The 25,816-nt window shown below is 46.3% G+C and overlaps 1 protein-coding gene and 1 pseudogene across 2 annotated transcripts in view; one reads left to right on the plus strand and one right to left on the minus strand.

The window, feature by feature from the left end:
- Positions 1–25,816, plus strand: part of Glra1 (glycine receptor alpha 1) — a 97,213-nt gene that overhangs the window by 32,536 nt on the left and 38,861 nt on the right. For both annotated transcript variants that reach the window (XM_021634604.2, XM_021634605.2), the window contains exons 2-3: positions 2,199–2,326; positions 9,542–9,609. In XM_021634604.2, the coding sequence (XP_021490279.1) occupies positions 2,199–2,326; positions 9,542–9,609 (196 nt within the window). The remainder of the gene's footprint in view (positions 1–2,198; positions 2,327–9,541; positions 9,610–25,816) is intronic.
- Positions 17,620–24,901, minus strand: LOC110547202 (protein UXT-like; annotated as a pseudogene).

Genomic DNA, 25,816 nt, shown 5'->3' on the forward strand with positions numbered 1-25,816 from the left:
GATTGGAGAACAAACAAGGAATAAATAAAATAAAATCGCAGGATCCCCTACCCTTGGATATAACCAGCTATAACAAGCCTCAAAAACAGATGCTGGGCTTGACAAGATGGCTCACTAGGTAAAGGCACTTGCCATTAAGACTTATAGCCTGAGTTTGATCGCCAGGACCCACATGGTGGTCAGAAAGGAAAAAAAAAATGATTCACCATGCATGTGCACACAGGAGCACACACACACAAATAAATAAGTAAACATAGAAAGATAGAAATCAAGAATAATTTAAAAAATTTAAAGTTAGTGTAGCTACGTGCACCTGGGGTCCTGCCACTCAGGAGGCTGAGGCAGAAAGCACAACCCCACAAATAGATGTATCACAGTTGACCCATGGCTTAAAAGGACATGGTGAGTGAGAGAGGATGATGGAGACACAGGAAACAGGAAGCAGAGATATTGGTAGACCTGGGAAGGATGTGATAGCCTGGAGCTTGGGGGGTAAACTTGGGCCCCAGCAGGATATGAAGGGAAGGAGATGTGCCTGATGAGGTGCCAGGCTGGGTGTCATCTCTTGCGGCATGACTAGTCAGTTAGCAGGGATGCCACCCTGGAGGACCCAGGGGAGGGTAAGGCATGAGGTGGAATGCCTGTCCAGCGTGCATTGAAAACAAAGGCTCAAGAAAAATGCAAGCAAGAAACAAGGCAAGTTTGGAATGAATCCTTGGGAGACACAATGTTATCTCACACACACACACACACACAGGACTCACACACACATACATGACTGTCATACATACACACAAACACACAGAGCTATCACACATGTGTGTGGGCACACACATACATGCACACGCACACATACATGCACACACACACACCCCACCCTACCTCTGTGTCTCATCCATCTTTGAAGACCCACAAGCCTCTGCCAGGGCAGCACATGGAATCCCCCATCTGCTCAGCGCAGCTCTAGAACCCAGGCCTCGTAGGGACCCAAAGCAACCCAAGTGATTCCTCCTCAGCCCCTGTGCTTCCAACTGGGACTCTGTGAAACATAGGCCCCTTTGGGACTCTGCTCAGACATTCCTAGACTACTTTGTTAGGGAAGAGGGCCCCAACGGGAATACCTCAGAACATCCCCCAGACACTTGGTTTCCAGACTCCCAACAACTGGTACTAAAGGGTGAGGTACCAACTAACTCTGGAACCCGGGTAGCACCCTTCCTCTACCCTACCTCAACTTTGCCCATCTCCCTCCCCATTGCTTTTAAGCAGCAATGTGGTTTACCATAGCTATTTTGGTGCAGACGTGAAGCACAGGGTAAAGAGAAAAAGAACTACTCAGAAAGAAAGACATACCTACAAGCGTGGAGGTGGACTTCTTAAAAAAAACTCACCTCATTTTTTCTTTGTTTTTTGGGTTTTTCAAGTTTTTGGAGGTTTGGGGGTTTTTGTTTTGTTTTGTTTTGTTTTGTTTTGTTTTTTGTGAGGAAGGATGTTTGCTGTGTGGCACAGGATAGCTTCAAACTCATGGCAATCCTCCTGCCTCGGCGTCTGGAATGCTGAGGTTACTGGCGTGTACCACCTCCAGGGTCTAATGGTAGATCTCTAAAATGCTCATTTTGTAGTATAAGCACCCCTGTGCTTAAGTGTGTAAGCCTGCTAAAGGTTGGGGGTGGGGGGATTTGTATTTCCAAATGCATTTGACTTCAGCAACTTTTATTTACCTCTTTGCTTATTTTTACAATAGCTGATCCTGAGAACATGAAAGGAAAAGGCTATGTTATCTCTGAGACTCTTAAATGTCCCATACACCTGTGAGAGGGCAGGCACCCAAGACAGAGCTGAGTCAACCAGACTGATCCTCCAGTCTTCTTCTCAAGGGAGACCCAGGCCCGACCCCTCAGCCTCCTCTCCCAAGGAGCCCCAGCAGCCGCTGTGATGACTCATGATCTCAGACACCATGAGGAATTGGAGACTTCTCAGCCTCAGTCAGACACTGGCTGTCTGCCAGGCCCTAGGCTGGCTTCCACTGGGCTGATTAAACAGTGCAGCCTGTGCTTTCCTCATTAAAGACCCAGCTCAAGCACATAGCACTCCAAGGGTCTTGTATGGCTGAGCAAGGCTGGGGTCTGATCAGAGCATGGAGAAGATCCACAATCAACCTTGTTCTTCTCTTTCTCTTTCTCTCTCTCTCTCCCTAGCCTTGCTGCTTCCAAGGAGGCCGAAGCTGCACGCTCTGCACCCAAGCCCATGTCACCTTCGGACTTCCTGGATAAGCTCATGGGGAGGACTTCTGGATACGACGCCAGGATCAGGCCCAACTTTAAAGGTAAGAAAGTTTTCCTTTCAGAGTCATAGGAAACACTCTCCCATGATACACGTATTCTGTGAACCTCACTTCCATCCCCATCCAAGGCAGACATTGTTAATCAATGCAATCTCTTTTGCCAACAAGTCCAGAGAGAGCCTCAGAGAACTCAGCTCAAAAGTACTTCTAGTTTCCGGGAGTCAGTAAATGAATTAAGGTCTAGTTTGATATGTCTGATGTCACACACGGTAAAACAAGGTATGGAGGTCAAGTTTTGGCTCAAGCACAAGTGACCTCTGTGAGCTAGGACAAGGCCCTCCCTTTGTCTGGGCCTCGGTTTTCACATTTCTGCAGTGTAGCCTTGGCTGCATGTACAGAGTCCTGAGGAGATGCCAGTGAGGAGTAGGTCTACCTTGGCCTTGGCCCAAGAAGCACCACTTTTGTTTGTTCTGGAAGGAGTCTTGTATTCAAACCCACCTGCAGGGAGCTCCCGTGGACCAACAAACAATTCTGCAAGTTCCTCTTGTAAATGAGACTCGCCATTTCGCATGCCTACTGTAGCCACTGAGACAAAAGCAACCTGAGGAAGGAAGGGTTATTTGGCTCACAGTCTGGAGAGACACAGTCTACTTGGTGGTGAAGACCTGGCAACAGGGCTGAATCAGGAAGCAGGGAGACCCCTGGGGTTCATCTTCCTTTCTCTTCTATCTTCAGTACCAGCCCATGGTCTGGGACTGCCCACCTACACTAGACAAAGGTCAGACACATCAGGCAGAAACAGTGTATAAAAAGAGCCACCAGTTCCTGTGAATGAAGATGGCTACCCTTGCCCCCAGCCAGTAGATGATCTATGGGAATGTGACCCCATATGGTCAGATGAGCCAATAGTCCAAGAAGACCCAAAACTGAACCCTACAAGAAATTCCTGATTCCTGAGTCATGTAAATTTACACAAAACATGTTCCAAGTCCATCACTGCCAAATCACAAATGCTGGTCCACGTCTTCTGCATTCATGGTCCCATTGGGACCTTAGTGCCAGACAAGAGATCAGGGCTCTCTGTTCCCTGATGCCTTTGAAGGCTGTGTCTTAACTACTTGCAGCCCACAGACATGGCTTTAAGGACCTCTGGGGACCCTGTGCTGTGTGGGGATCTTCCACACAGCACCCCACAGAAATCTTATCCCAAGAAGCAACAGCCATAGGATCAATTCTTGGTTCCAGGAGTTTCTCCTTGTCCCTCCTGAGGCTCAAGTCCAAGAGGAAAATAGACATGACAGCTGGTAATGGTCAAAGATGGACATGGCAGCTGGAAACAGTTATCTAATATCTGCTTATATTGCCTCTAAATGGCCCCTCATCCCTTTCCTCATACCCCTTTCTCTGACTGCTCTGTTCAAAAGTCTCTGCAGACAGAAAGAGATCTGGAAGCTGCCCAAGGGATTGTACTCAGGCTCCCAAGTACCCTTCCATCATCATAGCAAAGCTTGGTTTCTTGGGGTTTCTGTTGATTTCATAACCGAAAACCCATTTGGGGAGAAAGGGATTTATTTTAGTTTCTGTTTGCACATCACAGCCCAGTAGGGCAGGAGCTCCAGGAAGTCACCTGGAGGCAGAAACTGATGCAGAGGATGTGGAGGGATGTCGCTCACTGGCTTGCTCAGTCTGCTTTCTCATACACCCCAGGACTACCTTCCAAAGGGTGGTATCACCCTTCGTGGGCTGAGCCCTCCTACATCAATGGCTAATTAGAAAAATATACAACAGGCCCATCCGGTTGAGGTGACTAAATGTCTCTAGCTTGTGTCAAGTTGACAAAAGACTAGTCAGCACATCTTGGTTCTCCTAGGGACAGGGAAGTCTGCAGTACAGTTGGCTGGAGGGGTGCCAGGCAGATATGTGGAAAGAGCAGAGATATGGTGGCTAGAGGGCTCATTCAGTGAGTTAAAAGTACCTGAAGTTCAGATCCGACACCAGTGTAAAAGCCAGGCATGGCCACAGGTCTATGACACTAACACTGGGAATACAGAGAAAGGCAGATCTCTGGCAAGCCAGTGATGAGATCTGGGTTCTATGAGAGACCCTGTGTCAAAGATAAGGTTTAGAGCAACAGTCAGAGACAGCCAAGCTCTGCCTTCCCATTTCTCTCCTCTCTTTCTCCAAATAATTAGTTATTTATAGAAAACTCAAGTGTCTTGCAAGGTCCACTTCTCCTTAGTTCCTCCTGTTCATGGCTGCCAGGAAGGAGTGAAAACTGTGTGGTTAGTCAGGTCCTCCAAGACAGGACTTAAGTCTGAGGTCCGATGTGAAATCTCTTAAGACAGACACTAAATAACATCTCTTGAGAACACCATTGGCTAAACCAAATCCGTTCTGGCATAGGAGGGTATGGACTTCAGCCACGAGGCTATACCGGTTGCCCCTAGCTAGAAGTTTTTAAGAGGTCAGTCCACCACGCCCTCTGGTGGACTCTCTCAGAACTCCACCCATCATGGTCTTATTTCTCTCCTTCCTTTAGTCCAAGATCCAGGCCTTTTCTTTTTATTGAGTCTTTATATATACATTTATAAAGACTAAATATATGTATATAAAGACTAAATAAATATATAATTATATATTTGCATAAATAATATATAAATATATATATATATAAAGACTATATATTACCTTCAAGGTTCAAGGGCTATTCTTTGTACATCCCACCATACTTCCTACAGAAGACCCTCAATAAGCTTTGTAGCCCAAGCTGACCTCAAACTCAAGACTCTCCTTTCTCAGCCTCCTGAGTGCTGAGATTACAGCCTGCACCTCCATGCCCCTCTGAAAAATCTTACTCAGAACTCTTGAGTCTCGAATCTACAGGATTAGATAATTTCTTAGACTTCCTACTCCATGCTGGCTCTCCCTTCCACCTATCCCTAGCTAGAAGCAAGGAGCATCATGGATGAAGTTCCCACCCAGGAGCTAGGAGAAGGGCTTTGCTCCCTCCCTTGAGATTAAAACATTTCTGTATCTGATCTCCTCTCCTTTTCCCACTTCAGACCCAAATAAGACTCCCCAAAGCCTAGGAAAGCCCCAGTGTTCCTAAAATGACCATGTAGCCCAGACTCCAAAAGCACACACACACACACACACACACACACACACACACACACACAACTGTTTGGAACAGGAGCAACTCGCTTCTGGCCGTCCTGAAGTCTGAGGTGGCCAAGAGCTACAAGCACGTTGGTCTGCAGAGCCCAATCAGTTCACACTGTGATGTGGAAGTAAACAGCACTAAAACTGCTTATCCAGCCTATATCTCCTCCCACCCCACCCCTAAGAGATCCCTTCCTGGGCTTGAGCCTCTGTCTGAGCATCCAAAGAGAGGCAAGGAGAAGGACCAGCCCCTCCCAGCTCTGAGGACTTGCCTCGGCAAAGGCTTTCTGTGTTGCGGTGGCTTCCAGGATCAGGGACATAGCCCAATGCAAACACATACACAAAAGCAAAATTAAACTTTAATATTTAATGAAATATATACATTACCCCACTACCAACGGCAACCGGATTGTAATTTTCTCAAGATAATTTAATTTCGGCTTTCTGTCTGTGAACCTCACCTCCCCACGGGGTCTTCGTGGCTTGTGCCCCCTCAAACTCATATATCAGCATCTCATTTACATGGGAGTCACAGTGCCGAGCGCACGCAGCCCTGTGCGCATCACCTCAAGGCATGAGCGGTGATTCTTTGGGGCATTTAAAAGATAGGCTAAAGAAAAACGAAAAAAAAAAAAAAAAAACGGATCTGGGGCTGAATGAGTGAGGGACGTAAGCCTCTGCTTGGGGAACCTTCCCAAAGCAGCAATTTTCAGCCAGCACGGACAAACAATAGGCAGCATTTACCCAGTGATGAAGACGCTGAGTCCGACGAGGGGGTGTGATCCTTCCCAGCAACCCCCAAAACTAGCTGTGCATTTGGATCACCCAGGTGGCTTGTTAAACAACAGACCTTGTGCTAAGTACGATTCACCGCTAAGGGCTGAGCCGGGGCCTCTGCAATTTTTTTTTTTCTCTCTGTTTTGGTTTGGTTTTAGTTTGGGCTTTTTGAGACAGCAGCATTCTCATTCTGGAGCCCATGCTGACCTCAGACTTCTGGCCTTTCTGTATCAGCCTCTTGGGCACTAGAGATTACATGGGCATGAACCACCACACCTCACTGGGTCTATGATAGACGTTCTTCAGATGGCCTCAGCCACACAAGTCTGGAAAGCATTCAGTGAGGTGATGGAAAGGACCCCAGTCCTACTAGCCCATATTCTAAGGCTAGCTTCCCTGATAGGATACCAAACATCAGAGCTAAGACGGTTCTCTCGCCAGCTTCTGCCTCCACTCGGACGGTGCCCTAACCATTTCTTTCCTTTTACCACCCTTCCCTTATCCTGTAACTGTCCATCCCTAACACGTGATATTCTCTGGAGGCCACAAACACACACACACACCCTTTCCTTCTCCTTACAAATTGGTTCATCTGAAAAGGAAATGAAGCAGACTCACTTTCAAGAGAGTTGGGGAGTAGGGGAGTACAATGATAGAAGTCTTGCCTAGCATGGGCTAGGTCCATCCTCAGTACTGGGTGACCAAGGAAAGGAGGAGAAGAAATAAAAAGAGGAGGAGAGACCTTCTAATGAGAAATACCTTCCCTGGGATTTCCCACCCACTGTCTTACTGTAACCTCTTGTGTCCATAAAAGGTCTTGTCACTCCCTGAGGCCTTGAAAATAGATATTTGAGATGGAGATTTTCTTAATATTCCTCTAGACCAGCCTTGAATAAATTTGCTTCCAAAAAAGGATGATGATGATGATGATGATGACATTATGATGATAACATAATAATTAATATCCAGCCTTCCCTCCAAACTGCTTGGGGAATTGAGATTCAGAAAATGGAATAGGCTGCCCTGCGCCCCATTAGTAGGTGAGGCTGGGATTGTATGTGTACCCCAGAGCTGGACACTCACTGCCTCGAAGGGAAACCTGGATTCCTCCTATCCATTAAGCATTCTAAGAGAAAGGGAATCTAACAAAATTTGTGTGCAAAAGCTGTGGGCTACCTTCTGAAGATGGCCATGGATTAGGTCCCAGAGGACATAAAGGTATCTGCCCTCTTCTTTCCAGTCCTGGCTCTACTGCCTTCTACCTCATGAGTTCAGATAAGTGACTAAAAGCCCCTGTGCTCCTTTGAGAAGTGGTGACAATTATGTTCTTCCTGGCTAAGCAACTCTTGGGGTCAATAAGAGATGGGCCCTGAAGGCATTCACAGATTATAACCCTTCAAGTTAAGGTCTATGATCCATCCAAGTCCTAAGCACCTTCAAGGTCAGATCAAGGTCAGCTCCTCTCTGAAGTCCTCCGGTCTTAGTCTTCAGACCCTTTCTCATCTGGCTTCTGCTCCTTTGACCCTTCTTGATCATGGTCTTACGCCCCTCTCTAGCTGTTTCATGCTTGCTTCTATGAAACTCAGTGTTGTCTTCTAGATTCTGCCAGACAGGATGGCACACTCCTGAAAATCCCAGCCTCAGAAGGCAGAGGATCACTATAGTGAGTTCCATATTGACCTGGGCTACAGGACAAGACCAGTCTCATAAAGGGGGTGGGGAAAGCTGGGCAGATAGCTCCATTGGTAAAGTACCAGCCTTACAAGTATAAAGCCCTGAGTTCAATCCCAAGCACCCAAGTTAAAAAAAAAAAGTCATATAATTCTAGTGTTAGGAGGTACAGACAGGTGATCCTTGGAGCTTTCTGCCGGGCTAGCCTAGCCTAGCATGGTGGTTTGAATGAGAAATGTGCCCGATAAGTTTGGTGTAGTTGATGGAGCTGTTTCAGGAGCTGCAGGAAGTTGGGCCTTGCTAGAGGAAGTATGCACTGGGGGCTGTCTTTGAGAGTGTATGGCCCTGCCCTACTTCCAGTTCTGTGTGTGTGTGTGTTTGTCTGTCTGTCTGTCTGTCCATGTCTCTATTCTCTGTCTCTGTCTCTGTCTCTCTCTCTCTCTCTGCTTCATGCTTGAGGTTAAAGATGTGATCTCTTGTCTTCCTGCTCCTGCCATGTTTGCCCCCTGATGCCATGTCCCTCTACCATGACTGACTCTTATCCATCTCTAATCATAAGCCTAAAATAAGGTCTTTCACCCAAAAGTTGCTTTTGATCATGGTATGTCATCAAAGCAACAGAAAAGGGACTAATACAGTGAGGAACCTTGTCTCAAAAAACAAGATGGGTGGGACCCAAGGAACAAGACAAAGCACACAAAGGCACATGTGCACTCACACACACACACACACACACACACACACACACCACAGTGATTCTTCCCCCATTTGCACAACCCTCTCAACCTGTTTCCTATGCTACAGCCATTAAGAATCAGACAAATCTGAGCTGGAACCCTGGCTCCACCATTCTCTAGCAGTGAGGCCACAGAGGAATAACTTGGCATCTCTGACCCTCAGTTTCCTACCTTGCACAATTTGGGTAACAACCAGCCTTCTCACAGGGATGTTGGGAGGATATGGTGAGATCATGCCGGTCATGGTCTCCCTGAAGCAGCTCAGAGGTTGGTAACCGCTACTACTCACAGTATGAAATGAAGGGTCCCAGCTTCAGCCAAGCAGAATCCCCTTCAGAAACAAGTGCCAAGGCAGTGGCATTCCTTCCCTTCTTTCTAGGACATAGCAGAGCTAAAAAAAAAATTAAAAATTAAAAAAAAAAAAAACTTGTCCACACAGTATTTAACAAAGGCTGGTGAACTGTCCATCAGGCTCTCCCCCACCAAATCCTGGTAATTCCCATCATCACCCCTTCATTTTCAGTTCATAAGTTCAAGGCAAAGAACTTGCTCTTCCCTGCAATTCCCAAGATGGCCTCCAAATGTTGTAGCCATAAATATATCTCAGACACAAATTAGAAGGCACAGTTGGGGCTTGGGGAAGGGATTTCAGCCAGATGGCAGGATGATGAATCACCCCGTGTTAATGAAGGTACGGCTTGGCTCGGCCTCCTGTAAGGTATACCTGCCCCTTACCTGGGAGCTGGGGAGTCTAGGCTGGCAGAGATGCTAAATGCAAGCTGAGGATCCCAGGCACTGAGGGGTGGGTGGATAACAAGCAGAGGCTCCTTGGCTCTCCTGGGGAGCTCTGTCCTTGAAGTTAGTTTCTCCACAGCCTGAGACTCAGTGGGGACTCTCTCTTGATTGGCAGGTCCTCCTGTGAACGTGAGTTGCAACATCTTCATCAACAGCTTCGGATCCATCGCTGAGACAACCATGGTGAGTACGGACCTTACAGAAACCTCTGTTTCTGCAGTAGCGTCTCCGCCCTGAGAATGTTTGCCCTCCACGCTGTGTTTCCCCACAAGGAGGCACAGAATCGGATGTGTTTGCTATGACTCCTGGAGGCTCTCACTGTTTTTGTTTCGTTTTGCTTTGCTTTGTTTTGTTTATTTCTGTCTAACTCAATGCTTTGGGTAAAGGTTTAACTCTGAAGAGGGCTAAGCTGCCAACAAGGTGATCACAGGACAAACCTACAGAATCACAATAACAAAATTATAGTGTGCTAGGGGAAATTGATTAAAGTCCACTATATCTGTGTGTATGAAAACGTCACAGTTGAGGCTGTATGTGGCGGTACATGCCTTTAATCCTAGGCTCAGAAAGCAGAGGCAGGAGGATCCCTGTGAGTATGAGGCTAGCCTGGTCTATGTATCAAGCTCCAGGCCATCCAGACCTTGTCTTGAAACAAAAGCAAAAACAAAGTCATAAAAAAGATTTAAAAATTAAACAAGATTAGGAAGGTGGATCAGTCAGTAAAGCGTTTGCCACTCAAGCATGAAGACCTGAGGTTAATTAATCCCAGAATCCATGTTTTAAAAAATGTTGTGGTGTGTGTGTGCCTATGTGCATGTGTATGTGTGTGGGATGTGTGTGTGTGTGTGTGTGTGTGTGAGTGAGCACCATCATGAAAGCAGATGAGAACATTAAGAATATTTCTCTCTGATTTATTGCCTTGAGATAGGGTCTCTAGCTTGCCATTTGGGGTAGGCTGCCTAGCCAGCAAACTCCTGGCATCTTCGTGTCTCTGCCCGACCAATGCTAAGGGTTCAAATGTTTGTAGCTTTGCTCAGCTTAAAAACTTAAAATTAAATAAAATAAATTAAAAAAAACAGGGTCTTTTGTGCCTCTCTGGCTGGCCTGGAACTTCTTTTGTTGGACCTTCCTATGTAGTCCAGGCTGGCCTTGAACTCAAAGAGATCTGACTGCTTCTGCCTTTGAGTGTTGGGATTAAAGGTGTATACCATCACACCAGCCTTTCACGGTGTTTTTTTTTTGTTTGTTTTTTTTGGGGTTTTTTTTGTTTTTGTTTTTAATGTAAATGCTGAGGAGTTCCAGCTTTGGTCCTCATGCTTGCAAAGAAATCACTATTCCCCAGCCCCAAGAACTTAATCCTGACCAGATACTTGACACTGCAGGACACAGAGCATTGTCTGAATATTCCAGAGTTGGCCAATATTTTCATTCAGAATCATCAGCGCCAAGAGCCTCTAATATACATTACATCAATACAGTCAAAAATAGCAGATGTGTAGTTGAGACAGTTTCAGAAACTGTTGAACATTCTGCCCTAATCCCAAACCAAAACACATTCAATTATTTTTTTTTTTTATGAAACTCAAGTCAGCAGTCTAAACAGCAATTTGCAAAATCAAACAGTCCGACAGAGTGCAACACAAAGATACCAATTTGAAATATGCACGCTCAGAAATGATAGGAGGAAATACTGTCTGTTTCCTACAGTCGCACCATGACTGTCTGTGGGAGCAGAAAACTCGGTATGTGGTGCTGGAGATACGATGTAACTGGCACAGTGCCTCGCTAGCGTGCAGGATGCCCTGGATTTGGTCCCCAGTGCCGCATAAACTGTGTGCTAGTTCACGCCTCTAATGCCAGCATTCAGGGGATGCAGGCGGGAGGATCCTAAGTTCAAGGTCATCCTTGGCCACATTGAAGTGTCAGGTCTCTACTCCGGCACAGTTCCCACAGTCACGGTTACGGCTCCACCAGCCTGTTCGCCTGCTCTTCCCGAGACTGTACTGGAAGCTCACGGCCGTCTGTCTGGTTTCCTGAAGTGACCAACCTCAGCAGCCAACACAGCCATGCAGCTGCAGAAACTCCATCATTCTCTTAAATAAATAAGCCAAAGCAGATGCCCTGTTCATCTGACCAGCTGTTGCTTGGTCCTCAACATTTACAAACACTGGGTCTGTCCCTCCCATGGTAGACTTGTAAAATCCCTGAACTCTTCCTGAGGCAAAGGGATGAAAATCCATTTGAATTTTGGTTTTGGTTTGTTTGCTTTTTTTTGGGGGGGGGGGGGTGGAGTGTTGCTGTTGTTTTCAAAAAATCTTGTCTTGATGGGCTCAGGAAGGTGTGGCTTACATTCAGAAAGACTACTGAGCTAGGGAGAACCCTGCTCAGTTGGTCAGAGTGTTTGCCACATGGCATGAGGGCCTGAAACGGGTCCCCAGAGTCCACTTTAAAATCTGGGTATGTTAGAATACATTTGTAAGCTCAGTGTGGAGAAGGTGGAGAAGAGCAAGTCCCTGGAGCTCTCTGGCAGCCAGCAAAGCCCAATCAGAGCCTAATCTACCTATTTTTTTAATAGGTAGCTTGCACCTGGGGAACAACACCTGAGGTTAACCTACAGCCTCCACATGTGCATATTGATTGATTGATTGATTGATTGGTTAATTAATTAATTAAACAAATTAGGGGCTGGAAAATCTGCTTATGGAAATGAGACAGCTCTGTAAGAAAGGAAAGGACATGATCACAAACACACATATACATATATACATACATGCAGACAGAGAGGAATGCAAAATCCAACCACAGCATTCCAAGCACAGGGTACCTAAGGGGAAAACAGGAGGAAGTGACTCTGGGGACAACCCAGAGAAGGACCCCAAGGAAATCTCAGTGTTCAGAGAAGAATGAAGTGAGTGGCGGACGCACTTCCCTGGGGATGACGCACAGGGCACAGGTCCTGTCTGTCAAGCAGAGTAGAGGCAGCCCCTTCCAGTCTGCTCACTCCAGAACACTATGGTAGTTTTCATCACCTTCCTAATCATCTACATTTGCTTAATTTACTTTGCAAATGACTTAGAAAGAAATCTAAAATTTCAGACCTAGAGTAAACCCGTAGACATTGGCGCACACCTTTAGGTCCCAGGGCTTGGGAAACAGAGGCGGGTGGATCTCTGTGAGTTCAAGGCTACTTATGCAAGGTCATGCAGCACAAAACAGTGTTCTGGGAGCCCAGGTGATTTCTCTGCCAAAGTTTCCTCTCCCCAGGCTTTCTTCATCTCTTAGACCATCGGTTCTCGGCCTTCTTAATGCTTTGACCCTTGGATACAGTTTCTCATGTTGTGGTGACTACCAACCATAAAATTGTTTTTGTTGCTGTTTCGTTATCTGTAATTTTGCTACGCCATGAATTATGATGTAAATATCTGTGCTTTCCTATGGTCTTAGGCAACCCCTGTGTGAAAGGGTCATTTGACCCTTCAAAAAGGTCATGACCCACAAGTTGAGAACTGTGGCCTTAGGTCCTTACAAATAAACTTCCCCATGCACGTGTCCTTCCAAGCCTTTTAGGGGGTGTTTGCAGAGCTAGCCTGGGGTCGTACTGACAGCAAGAGCAGCAGCTTGTTCTTGAGAACCCTCCAGACGCTGCTGTTGCCAAATAGTGAGTAGAGCATTCTCCTTCCTTTATCTTATTTAGACTCCCAGCAACCCCCACCCCAGGGGAGGCAAGATCACTCCCAGTAATAAATGCAGAATCTGAGGACCAGAAACTTCAGGGTATTTACCTAAAGACACACAGCTAGTAAATAGCCTAAGTAGACTTTGAACTCAGACCCCTCTCACCTCAAAGCTCATGTTCTCCTAAATGCTTGGAATCATTCTGATTGCTTGCCTCATTTCAATAAGGGCATCAGAGCTGAGAGGGAGCTCGCTGACTGACAGGGAATGGGAGGGTAGAGGGAGGATTGTTTTTGACCACAAATCCCAAGGGCTCCACCTCTCCAACCATACAGAGAGCTGCCTGGGTGCCAAGGGGTTGTGGCAATGTAAGTGAAGTCACCATGTCAGAACCTTTCCAGGCTCCATTGCAATGTTCCCCAGAACAATAGGACAGTACTATAGAAGCAAATGGAGAGTCCAGTCTGAGCCTTCATTCCCTCCCTTCCTGCCTGCCCTCCTTTCCTCCCTCCTTCTCAGGGAACCTGACTTTATTCACCAGAATAACAGAGTGGGGGGGGTGTAGAAAAACCATAGTGGTCTCTCCTCATCCCACCAAGAGGAGGAAAACGACCACCTTAGCCCTCATCTAACCTCAGAGCTGTCTTCAGAAGGCAGAAGTAAGAATGGGGGCAGGGGGAGGGAGATGGAGAAAGACCCCTTCTACAGCAGCTCTCTGTCTACAAGAGAAGTATCTAGACCAGTGGTTCTCAACCTGTGGGTCATGACCCCCTTGGGGGTCACATATGAGATATTTACATTATGATTCGCAACAGTAGCAAAATTACAGTTATGAAGCAGCAACAAAATAATTTTAGGATTGGGGGGGTCACCACAACACGAGGAACTGTATTAAAGGGTCGCATCATTAGGAAGGTTGAGAACCACTGAGCTAGAGCAGAACCCAGCAGGAAGCAGCCAGCTATCCCATACACATGTGCCTATGAGGCTGCCTGTGCGTGGTGCAACACCTGCTGAGGGATTGTGGGGCTATGTAGATTCACACACGTGCATGCGTGGATGGATGCATGTCCCATTTTGGAAATAGACATGGAACATCAAAGAGAAGTGCTCACGAGAAGCACGGCTGTGAGCATGTGTGCACAGGGCTCATCAGTCTAGAGAAAAAGATGTGTGCATGCAGCTGGACAGTGTATTTTTATCTACGTTAGCATTGTCAGCTGAGAGTCAGCTGAGAGCCCAGATGGAGAAATTGCCAGGGCCCGGTTGGTCTTTGGGCGTGTCTGTGGGGAGGGGACTGTCTTGATTGATGTTCGAGGGCCCAGCACCACCCCTAGCAGGTGGTCCTAGTCTGTACAATAAAGTTAGCAAATCATGAGCCTGTGAGCAAGTAAGCAGACAGCATCCTCCGTGGGCTCAAGTTCAAGTTGTTCAAGTTTCTTCCTTGAGTTCCTGTCCGGATTTCCCTCGGTGATGGACTGGACCAGAAGTCTAAGCCCAAATAAACCCTTTCTTGCCCTAAGTTAATTATGGTCGGAGTATCCATTGCAGTACAGAAAAGAAACTAGGCTGCTCTGCCACCATGAAACACCCGCGAGTGCAGGCCCCTCTGAGCACCTGTCTCTAAGAGTGAGGCACAGGCTCACACAGAGCACCGGACAAGCAAGCCTTCTGTGACTGCTGCAGAACTAAAAAGACATTACCAGCCACGGAGCCATCAGCCAAGGGCTCCAATGCAGAAGCACAAGGGGATGCCCTTCTGCTTCTTCTTGTTTGCTGCCCTGGCTTTATCCCTGTGTTCTTTCCTCCTTGTCTACAGCCCTGTGGATGCTAAGTGTGACACTGAGCTCTCGAGCTCTGGTTCCATTTGACTTCTCTTGGGCTAGACTTCCCCAGGGCGGGAGATCCAACACATGTGTCTCCAAACAACAAAAGGTTCATTTCTCCCTCGTCCAGAGTCTGCTGTGGACCAGAGGGCTCTCTGGGACTTTGGTCTTCAGGTAGGAGCTCAGCGCTCTGTTTCCATACCAACCAACGCATGTAGCCAGGAAGGATGCGATGCATTGCAAGGCTGAGTGCAACTGTGCCCCTCAGGGTGGGCTACGCAAACATGAGCAATTGACTCCATCACAATTCTGGAGCCTAGAATCCAAGGTCAAGGTGCCATTAGGGTTGGTTTCCAGGGAGACAGGCTTCCTGGCTTGGAGACAGAGCTATCTTCTACAGCATCCTTTCAGGGCTTCTTCCTTCTGCAGAGGGAGGGATGGAGGGAGGGAATGAGAGAGAGATACAAAAAAGGAGAAAAAGAGAAGAGATAGAAAGAAGAAAAGAAAGGAGAGAGGGGAAGAGAGGAAAAGGGGAAGATAAGAGGGGGGACCTGGTGTCCCTTCCTCCTTTTTAAGAACTTTATTGTGTTTGTTTATTTATTTGTTTGTTTGTTTATGGTGTGTGTGTGTGTGTGTGTGTGCACGCGTGTGCTCATGGGCGTGCAAGCACACACATATATGCCACATTGCATATGTGAAAGTCAGAGGACATTTTTAAAGAGTGGATTCTCTCCTTCCACCTTTATGTGGGTTCCAAGAGTTGAATACAGGTCAGCAGGCTTATGCAACAAGGGACTCACCCAGTAAGCAATCTCTTCAGCCCCCACCTTATTCTTTTGAGACAGAGACTCTCACTGACCCTCACCATTCTGCTAGAGTGGCCAGCCAGCAGGCTCCAGGAATCATCCTGTCTCCAAGCCCCAGTGCTGAGGTTACAGGTGCAGGCTGCCACACCTGGCTTTTTACGTGGGTGCTAGGGAGCGAAACTTAAGTCCTTGTACATAAGCAGCAAGCACCTCCCCATTGGCCATCTCCCAAGCCCTGGGATGCACTTTTTGAAATTATTCTGAGAGATGTTGTCCGGCCCCCTTCTCGTGAAGCCTGCATCACCTGTCTTCCCTTCAACAGTGGTCATTTCTCTCCATTCTTCATCCAGGACGTTTTCCAGCCTTTTATCATGACCAAATCTGATTTTCAAAGTGGTGCTTCACTGTCGCTTTTAATTTGCACTCTCAATTCTTAGCAAATGTGAGCCTCGTTGTGTATATTGATTGGGTATTTTGAATAATATACAGGTCTTTCTCTCTCTCTCTCTCTCTCTCTCTCTCTCTCTCTCTCTCTGTGTGTGTGTGTGTGTGTGTGTGTGTGTGAAGACATACCCAGAGACCAGAGGACGGCATTGCCCTCCTCTATCACTTTCTGCCTTATACTTTTGAGACAAGGTGTCACTGAACCTGGAGCCTGCCATTTTTCAACAAGACTGGCCAGTTAACAGCAGGAACTCTCCTGTTTCCACCTGCAGCCATGCTGGGGTCGCCAGCATGCATGGCCACACCTGGCTTCTGAAGCACATGTTAGGGACCCAAAATCAGCTCCTCTCACTTTCGCGGCAGCGAGCACTCTTACTCACCAGAGCCTTAGATTTCTTTCTTTCATTTTTTCCATCTGCAACTCTCTCATCCACTTTGTCTATTTTTCTGTGGAGTATTTGTTCCTTGGTTGCTTAAAATTCTATCTTTCTATGGCTGAGTAGCAAGTACTTCAACACCTTTGGTGTTTGCTTTGTTTGTGGGGTTTTTTGTTTGTTTGTTTGTTTGTTTGTTTTGTTTTGTTTTGTTTTTTAGACAGGGTCTCCTGTATCTTAGTTTGCCCTCTAGCTTCTTATACTACTGTGATGGTCTTAAGCTCCTGATCCCCCCACTCCAAATCCAACTCAAAAAATGTTAGGATTACAGGTGTAGGCCACCATAACTTGTTCCAACACCATTTTTTTTTCCTAAAACAATTTTTAAAGTAGCCACTGGTTTGTTATGGTTTGGGGTTGGTTTTCATTTTGACACAGGGTCTCACCATGCAGCCATGACTGGCCTGGAACTCACTATGTAAGACCAGCCTGTCTTTAAACACGCTTTAGATCCTCCTTCCTCTACTGGGAAGTGCTGGAATTAAAGGTGTGGTTTGAAATACTGTCTTTCTCCTAAATTGAATTTTATCTACACAGTTCCTAGCCTCAAATCTCCGTTTCCTTCTCTCATCCTGTCCCTACAGTACTCCTTAATTCACTGTAAAACTCTGTAGTCCTGTCTGACAGAGTCCTCTATTCTTTCACAAGGTTTTCTTGACCCTATCAGCAGCCATTTTTGCTGGTATACCCTGTATTATTTTTAATCATTCCATTCTTATGGTAATACAAAGAACACAGATACAAATGTGTAGGAAAATAAATTAAAGTTGGGGGGGTCAAGGTTCACAAGGTGACAGAAGAGGGTGATGAATAAAGTCAGGTGGGAGATGCAAGCTGGAGGCAAGACCTCTAGAGTGTTTTAGAGGTTCTACAGAGATGATGGGGCTTCCGGTAACTTTGGTCTCTAGGGCACTTAGTCAGACAGTGAGAGTTAGGGGAAGAGGAAGGGCTATGTGATTCCAACGCTTTGGGGCTCTTTAATACTGCGGAAGGGATGGAAAGAAGCAGTCAATGGAGAGATGGCTCTGGGAAATGCCACAGGCCTTGTGGTTCTCTAAGTCCCTCAAGCATCATAGGTATATGGGCCTTGCAAGATATTTCATGGAGTCCTTGGGGAGTGTGGCTGTCCCTGAGCTCCGTGAAGAGAGAACTCTTTTGGTCAATGAACTTGAGAGCCTCGGCCAGTTTCAACTCCAAGAAAAAAATAAATAAATAACATATCCCGGGGCCACATAGATTCATGAAGTATCTGGCACCGCAGTGTCAATGAAGAAGTTACAGCCCAAATCCACCCATATATATAACTCCGAGTGATTAGTTTCCTGGAGTCACTCAATGACACTTCTCATATGAAGGTATAAGGACAGCAGTTCATTTACCTTGCCTCAATGGTCCAGCGCCTTTTACAAGTCTCACACAATACAACACTGAAAAAGGCCTCGTGTCACAGCACTTTCTCCCCCCCCACACAGTATTCATTTGGGGGGCATCACCATGATAGGATCCAATACCTAAGCATAGTGCTTTGCAATGTATTGTTCTGTCTTGTTATAGTGAGTTATTGCTACATATTAATTGTATAAATTTTGAGTTTCACTGTGATATTGTTCAGCACTCACATAGCATGCTTTCATGAAGCCCACTCTTCCTCCCAATGAACCTCAATCAACATTTTGAAGCCAATAAAAATCCATTCCAGTCCTAACTTGGATGGCACTGAACTCATAAGAACTCACACGGAAACAATCAACCTCTTTCCAATTTTTTCTAGACATGGTGCATCCCTCCCACTTACAGAGGTTCTTAACACTCCAGTGATGACGAAGAGGAGGCAGAGGCCATTAGATTCTGCAACAGGCAGAAAATGAGTCTGTGGGCAGTCTTGGAAGCATTTTCTCATTGTCCACCTCAGCCCTCCACTGAGGAGGATGCCGGGAGTTTATGACAGCCCAGAGTATGGCGCTCTCCGTCTGACCAAATTCAGATAGGAGAGTTGACTCAACCATGTCATCTAAAATAGACTGGTGGAGAGACCAGACTGCCAAGCTATTCCCTTTCACAACGGAGCTTGCTGCTGTGCTCACAAAGGCAGCCAGGCCTGCTCACATGCTCGGGAAGGAACTCCCATGCCACTGCCCACACACTGGCAAGCCCAGGCAACTGTTACTTTTGGCAATCACAAAACCAGGACAAAGAGAAATAAACTGTCTTAGATATTCCATCCAAGCTAGAACATTTTCCTTACAACCTCATATCCCTTTTCCAGGGACAAGGAGAGATGGTTCACTGGTTAAAAGCACTGGCTGCTCTTCCAGAGTGTCCACGTTCAATTCCCAATACCCACAAGGCAGCTCACAACTGCCTGCAACCCCAGTTCCAGGGTATCCTATGCCATTTTCTAGCCTCTGTGAACACAAGGCACACATGTGATATGCATGAACTCATGCAAAGCACACACACACATACACATGAAAAATATAAATAAAATTTAAAACTAAAGACAGCAGGCACAACGCTTGTGGTGCAAGCATGCTGACTTGTGTTCCAATCCCAGCACTCACATAAAAAGATGGGCAGAGCTCACCTACCATCCCTGTGCTGTGCAGGCGGAGACAAGAGGACCCCTGGGATTTGTTAGCCACTTAGTTGGGAAGCTCTGGGTCCCGGTAAAAGACCTTGCCTCAAAAACATAAGGTGGAGAGCAACCAAGGAAGATGCCAACTTTCAGGCCCGCTCATGCACAGGCACACCTGTATACATGTACATGCATACATACACTTGAGCACGTATACACACATACATTCGCTGTGAGCATGCACATGTCAGTGCTCATCGGGACATGGAGACCCTGACCCTCAGGTCAGGACCCTCAGGCCCTGACCCGCATCACTAACTGCTAAACCCCTGCTCTGTGACCTTCCTTTTCTTGTGCTGCAGGATTATTCCAACATGTCTACAGAGGCATCCTCATCATGAGATACACTACAATACTTCTGGGTTCTACTCATTAAATAAGAACATATGCCTAAGAGGCTCAGGGGGGCAGCTCAGTCAAGTACTCAGACAAATAGAGTGCTTGTCTAGCGTGTATGAAGCCTTGGATTCAATCCCCTGCACCACGTAAAATCAGACACCATGGTTCCTGAATAGAAGGCCGGCACTCTGGAGGTGGAGGCAGGAGGGATAGATAGTTGAAGGTCATCATCAGCTACATAGTGAGTTTGAGGCCAGCCTGGGCTACATGAGACCCCGTCCAAAGAAAACAAGTTCCTGTATACAATCATTGAAAGTATGCACAGATGGCTATGGCTGAGGCTGGCTCTCACCAAGTCTGTTCATATGCATCTTGGTTATTAGTCTGACTCTCAGAGAGAGGCTTTCTTTTCTATTCTGAGCGTATCATCCCATTAAAAAAAAATGTATGTTTAATCTAATGGGGATTTCCTTCTGTGCTTGATGTTTCTCTTTCTCTTTTTATGGAATTCTTTATCTGACTTTTTTGAGACAGAGTCTCACCAGGTAGCCAATAGAACTGTGAGATATGTAGACCAGGCTGGCCTCACATTCACAGAGACCCACCTACCTCTGCCCCCCAAGTGCTGGGATTAAAAAGTGCACCACCACATCTGGCTGTCTGCCTGACAGGCTGGCAGTCTTTGCTATAGTAGCCCAGAAAGGACCTTTTTGGGTTGTCTATTTGGAGACTTTTATTTCATTTGTTTGTTTGTTTGTTTGTGGGGGGGGCCACCCCACAGCACTCCTGTGAAGGTCAGGTGACAACTGATGCTGAATTATTTTCCTGAGTTGGTCACATTACCTCTCTGTGTTCTCTCTCACACCACCGCATTTCCCTGAGGTCATTATTTTTAATCCCTTTTCGGGCGTGTCATTGATTTCCTTCTTTTCGTGGCAGTAACTAGAGCCTCGTTGTGTTCGGTGGCAGTCACCAGATCCTCGCTGCATTCCTTTAGAACAGCTCTGTTTCCTGGCTCAGCATGTTTCTTTGCATTGATAGCTGAGCACCTTGTGGGGCAGCCATACCTACCAGCTCTGTGAAAAAGCTTCTGTAAAGACTGTCCTATGGAAGGCACTGAGGTGTTGGCTGGCTGGTATGCTCAGGCTTTGGTTGCTGGTCACCTCACTAATGTGATTCCCTCAATAGTACTCCAGCTGGAGCTGGAGCTCAGTTGATGAAGTGTCTGAAGCCCTGGCTTCCACACAAACCAGCTCTGTTGGTCCATACCTGCAATCCCAGAGCTCAGGAGTGGAGGCAGAAGGACAGAAGTCCACTGTTATCCTCAGCTACACGGCCAGTCAGGGACAACCCTGAGCTGCATTATTTTCTCTCAAAACAATACAAAAAAAAAAAAAAAATGGAGATCATCGAGTTCCCTGGGTTCCAATGATTTAGGGGCATCATTATGCAGCAATGTTAGCTGGGGATGAGTGCTGCTAGCTGGGCCGGATCTCAGACCCTGGATAGACAGGCTGGCAGGTTCCACAGTCTTGGGCTGCTGTTAGTGCTGGGCCGGACCACCGGTCCACGGGAAAGCACAGCACCGTGTAGACTTAGGTTTCAGGGTCACAATTATCTTCTCAGGCCTGACTGGCAGCATCTGTGTGAGCATGACCGAATGCTGGTGGAGCCGTGGGAATGGAGAGGTGCTGTCGCAGTGGAGGGAGCATTGAAGTGGTGGCTCCACTTTCAAGATGAACAGAGCCACCAAGCTCAAGGGAGAGAGGCAGACACCATAGGAGCTCCTTCCCTGCCCTGAGGCTGTGCTACTGTGTGGACTCCCTAAACCAGCCTCAAAGCTGAGAACTATGAGACTCCCCCTGTGTCTAAGATCGACTTCTGGGGATCTGCTGACCTTTGCCCTGCACCCTGGCTTCCTTCTGGCTCCAATCTAAGCCATGGTCACTGATCAGGGAGTCGCCTCTCTAGACTGTCATCCTGAGTTTCCATTAGACCCTCAGGAGTCTAATCTCTCCCCTGCCACATTCCAGTGTTCCCCCTTATAAAAAAGCAAAGACGGTTTTGGTCTCGGTCCTTCTTCTTGAAAGAGAAGAATGCTGGGTACTTCCATCCTACCTCTGGGGAGTGGGCAGCAGCCGCACACGGGCACACATAGGGGTGAGCGTCTGTGAACTCCAGAGGTCAACACCAGGGGTCCCCTCTCTTCCTCGGAATGTTTCTGTCATCTCCACGCCTGCAGCCTTGGAGATGTAGATGTACGCTACAGTGCTAGGCTTTTACATGGACGCTAAATTCAGGCCTCCACGTGTGTGAAGCAAGCATCCTACCTACTGAGCAACCTTCCCTGCCTCCATTCAGCCCTCTTAGTGATTTCCTTTCCGAGTGAGCGCACCTCTCACCACTACAGGTCACAGACTGTCTCTCAAAGTTAACACCCGCCCTTCAGTCTGGACCCTTCGACAGCCAGTTACAAGTCCACCTGTAGTTTTTTCTTTTCCGTCTTTTTTTAGTTTGTTTTGTTTTTTGTTTGTTTTTTTAAGGCAAGGTTTCTTGGGGAAGCCCTGGCTGTCCTGGAACTTGCTCTATAGACCAGGCTGGCCTAAAACTCGGAAACTTGCCTACCTCTGCCTCCCTAGGGTTGGAATTAAGGGTGTGCAACACCCTGCGTGTCATTCTGAGCACATTTTCAGTCTCCTAAACAAGCGTCCTCCTGACGCTCTCACACACTGTGACACATCCCAGCAGGGTCCTGATAGACCCTGCTTACTCTATTCCTTCCTTCATTTCTCATGTAGAGTTTAAAGAAAAAAATTACATTCATTTTATATTGAGTAACATTTTAAAATATTGAACAGAATATTTAATATTTAAATAGCAAATATTTAATTTTAAAACACCTTAAAATGTTTTAATATAAAAATCAACACTAAAAACAGATTTTAATATAAAGCAGATGGAGGTTGGCTTTAAAAAATTGTTTTGGAGACAAGGTCTTACTCTGTAGCCCAAATGCTGGGTTTCTGCTTTTTTTTTTTCTTTTATGAAAAAAAAAATCAAAGTACAGTATACAATTATCAGAACAGTGTGGAACTGAAAACCAAAAGTCTTGGATCCCATGTCTATAGCCTAGTGTTTACCAACTGTGTGGCTTGGGATTAGAACCTGACCTCGGGATGGTGAGATGTCTCAGTAGTCAACGTACCCACAGGTAAGTAGGAAAACCTGAGTTCAATCTCCCGGATACACGAGGCAGAAAGAACCAACTCCCACCTTGTCTTCCGGCATCTATGTGTATGCTGTAGCCCACATATGCTCACACACAAGTAACACATACACACACACAAAAATTATTTAAAAATTAGATAAGACTCTGATCTCTGCTTCAAGCCAGCGACTTTGTTCCCGTCCTGTGAAATGGGTGTCATGGAGCCCCATATGCTTGGATGATAAAGACGTTTAGAGACACGATTCGTACAAAGTTCTAGCAAATATTCAACATCCCATCAAAGCAGACGCTGTCAGCATTATTAAATGATTTTGGGAGTCACACTGGGATTTTAGGCCCCATAAAGACAAGCAAGATCCTTTGCTCCACTTACCCAAGCCACTCTCTTGGATCCTGTCAACAAAGCTAACTCTGAATGTGTATTATCCAACTGGGAAAGTGACCGGCAGTGTGGTAGCCTAGGGGAGATTAAAGTTCAAACAGGGCATCTGGAAAGGGATGAGATGTGCCTCTAATACTCTTGAGTGGAAGCTATCAAGAAAGCTGAAGGGACCTCAGGAAAGCGTGTGGGCACCCACCAGCTATAGACTTGAGGAAAGCACACAGTGGGCCCGGTTCTTCAGCCAAATCAGAAAGTGGACACTTAGAGAGCTGGAACAGATGCTTTCCATCCTTTGCCCTCTAAAGTGACACTTCTGTGCCATACCTGATGGCACTGAGGGGTCATGAACTCAGAAAGAGCCTGGTTAAATGCTTGGATGGCACTAACTTACTGGGTTCAAATAACAGCCTTTGCGAGTGTCTCCTGACCGTGAGACAACTTCCAAAGTTACACAACACAAAGTAGGAAAAGAAGTGAGGTGAAAGTCAAAATGGCCACATGTCTTAGTTACTTTCTCTCTGCTGTGGTATAAAACTCTGACAGAAACAACTTGAAAAAGGCAGGGTTTATTGGGGCTCACAATTCAAAAGCTCAGTCTACTATGGTGGGGAGATCAAGATAATAAAAAACTTGAAGTAGCTGGTTACAGTACTGCCACAGTCAAGAAGCAGAAAGGGGACTGCAGAATTGGCTCAGTGGTTAAGAGAACTTAGCTGCTTAACTGGTCTTATGGAGGACCCAGGATCAGTTCTCAGCACCCACATGGTAGCTCACAACCACCTGTAATAACTCCAGTTCCAAGGGATCTGGTGCCCTCTCCTGGCCTCCATGGGCACTGCACATACATGGTACAGATACAAATACAGAGGCACACACACACACAATTAAAAATAAATAGCTCTAGGCAGAGGAATAAGCAGAAAGTAGTGAATGCATGCTGTTGTCCAGCTCCTTTTCTTCACCTTTGCAGTCCAGGGATCTCCTCCCCAGAGAATGGTGCCACTCACGGTGGGCAGGCCTTCCCAACTCGCTTAACACAATCAAGATGATACTCGAAGGCATGCCCAGAGGCCCATCTCTCAAATGATTCTACATTCTGTCCAGTTGACAGTTAACACTAACCGTCACCTCATGTAAACCTTGCCCCAGTCATGGAACTGCTTGGCATCCTTGGGAAAATCTGTTTAGCTTCCCTGGACCATGTGTAAATATGCATTTGAGACTGAAGTCTCCACAGACTTTCTAGCAGTAACATATGTGCAAATGATGGCAATTATTTTTTTTATTAATTAATTCATTTACTTACTTTATTTTAATTAATTTATTTTACTTACATCCCAACCACAGTTTTCCCTCCCTCCTCTCCTCCCAGTCCTTCTTTCCCCACCTGCCCATGCTCATCCACTCTTTCTCTGTTTCTCTTCAGAAAGGGGGAAGCATCCCATGGATATCAACCAGCCGTGGCATAGCAAATTGCAGTAAGATAAGGCACATCCTTTTTTATTAAGGAAAGGGTCCCAAAGACAGGCAACAGAGTCAGAGACAGCCCCTGCTCCGGCTGTTGGGAGTGATGGCGATGATTTTTAAAGACCTTCAGGAGCTAGAGAGGTTACTTACCGGTTAAGAGCATTTCCCAGGCTGTGGTCCCCTCTTCATTCTGTTGACAGTTGTCTTTATTGCACAGAAGCGTTTTGAGTTTGTCCATTCTTGCTTTTGCTTCCTGTGCTGTAGGAGTTGACCAGAAAATCACAGCCTGTGCCACCATCTCAACATATTTTTTCAACATTTTCCTTGAGTAGTTTCAGAGTTTCTGGGTTTACATACATTAAGGTGTCTTATCTACTTTGAGATAATTTTTTGAAGAGGGTGAGAGACAGACAATGAAATTTCACCTATATATGGATGTCCAGTTTTTCCCTGCACTGTGTGTGTGGATGAAGTTGTCTTTTCTTCAGTGTCTGCTTTCATTAAAAAGCAGTCTGCTGAAGCTGCTGAATTTATTTCAGGTAGTACATTACATTCTATCTCGTGGATCTAAGCATCTGTTCTTGTGCCAATATCACACCATTTTTAACTGTTGATCGGCAGGATGTTTTAAAATCGGCTTCCACTACTCTCCAGCTTTGTCCTTTCCACTGAAGATTGTTTGGACTTTTGTGCTTCCATATAAATTTTAAGATTTTTTTTTTTTTTTAGTTCTGTGAAGTATGTCTCTGTTGTTCCAATTCACAACATCTATGAATGCTTTGAGGAGTCCTTTAACAATGGTTCTTTCAATCTGTGAACACAGAAAGTCCTTCCACCTTTCAGTAGCCTCAGATTTTTTTAATTAAATTTTTATTTTTTTATACTAGTTACAGTTTATTTATTTTGCATCCCAGCTGTAGCTCCCTCCCTCATGCCCACCCACCTTGCCTCTTCTCCTCCCTGCCCCTCTCTAAGTCCACGGATAAGAGAGGTCTTCCTCCCCTTCCATCTGACCCTAGCTTATCAGGTCTCTTCAGGACTGGCTGCAACGTCCTCCTCTGTGGTCTAGCAAGGCTGCTCCTCCCTCTGGGAGAGGAGGGAAGTCAAAGAGGCAGCCATTGAGTTCGTATTCATGTCACAGACAGTCCTTGTC

This window comes from Meriones unguiculatus, chromosome 11, assembly GCF_030254825.1.
Source record: "Meriones unguiculatus strain TT.TT164.6M chromosome 11, Bangor_MerUng_6.1, whole genome shotgun sequence".
NCBI lineage: Eukaryota > Metazoa > Chordata > Mammalia > Rodentia > Muridae > Meriones > Meriones unguiculatus.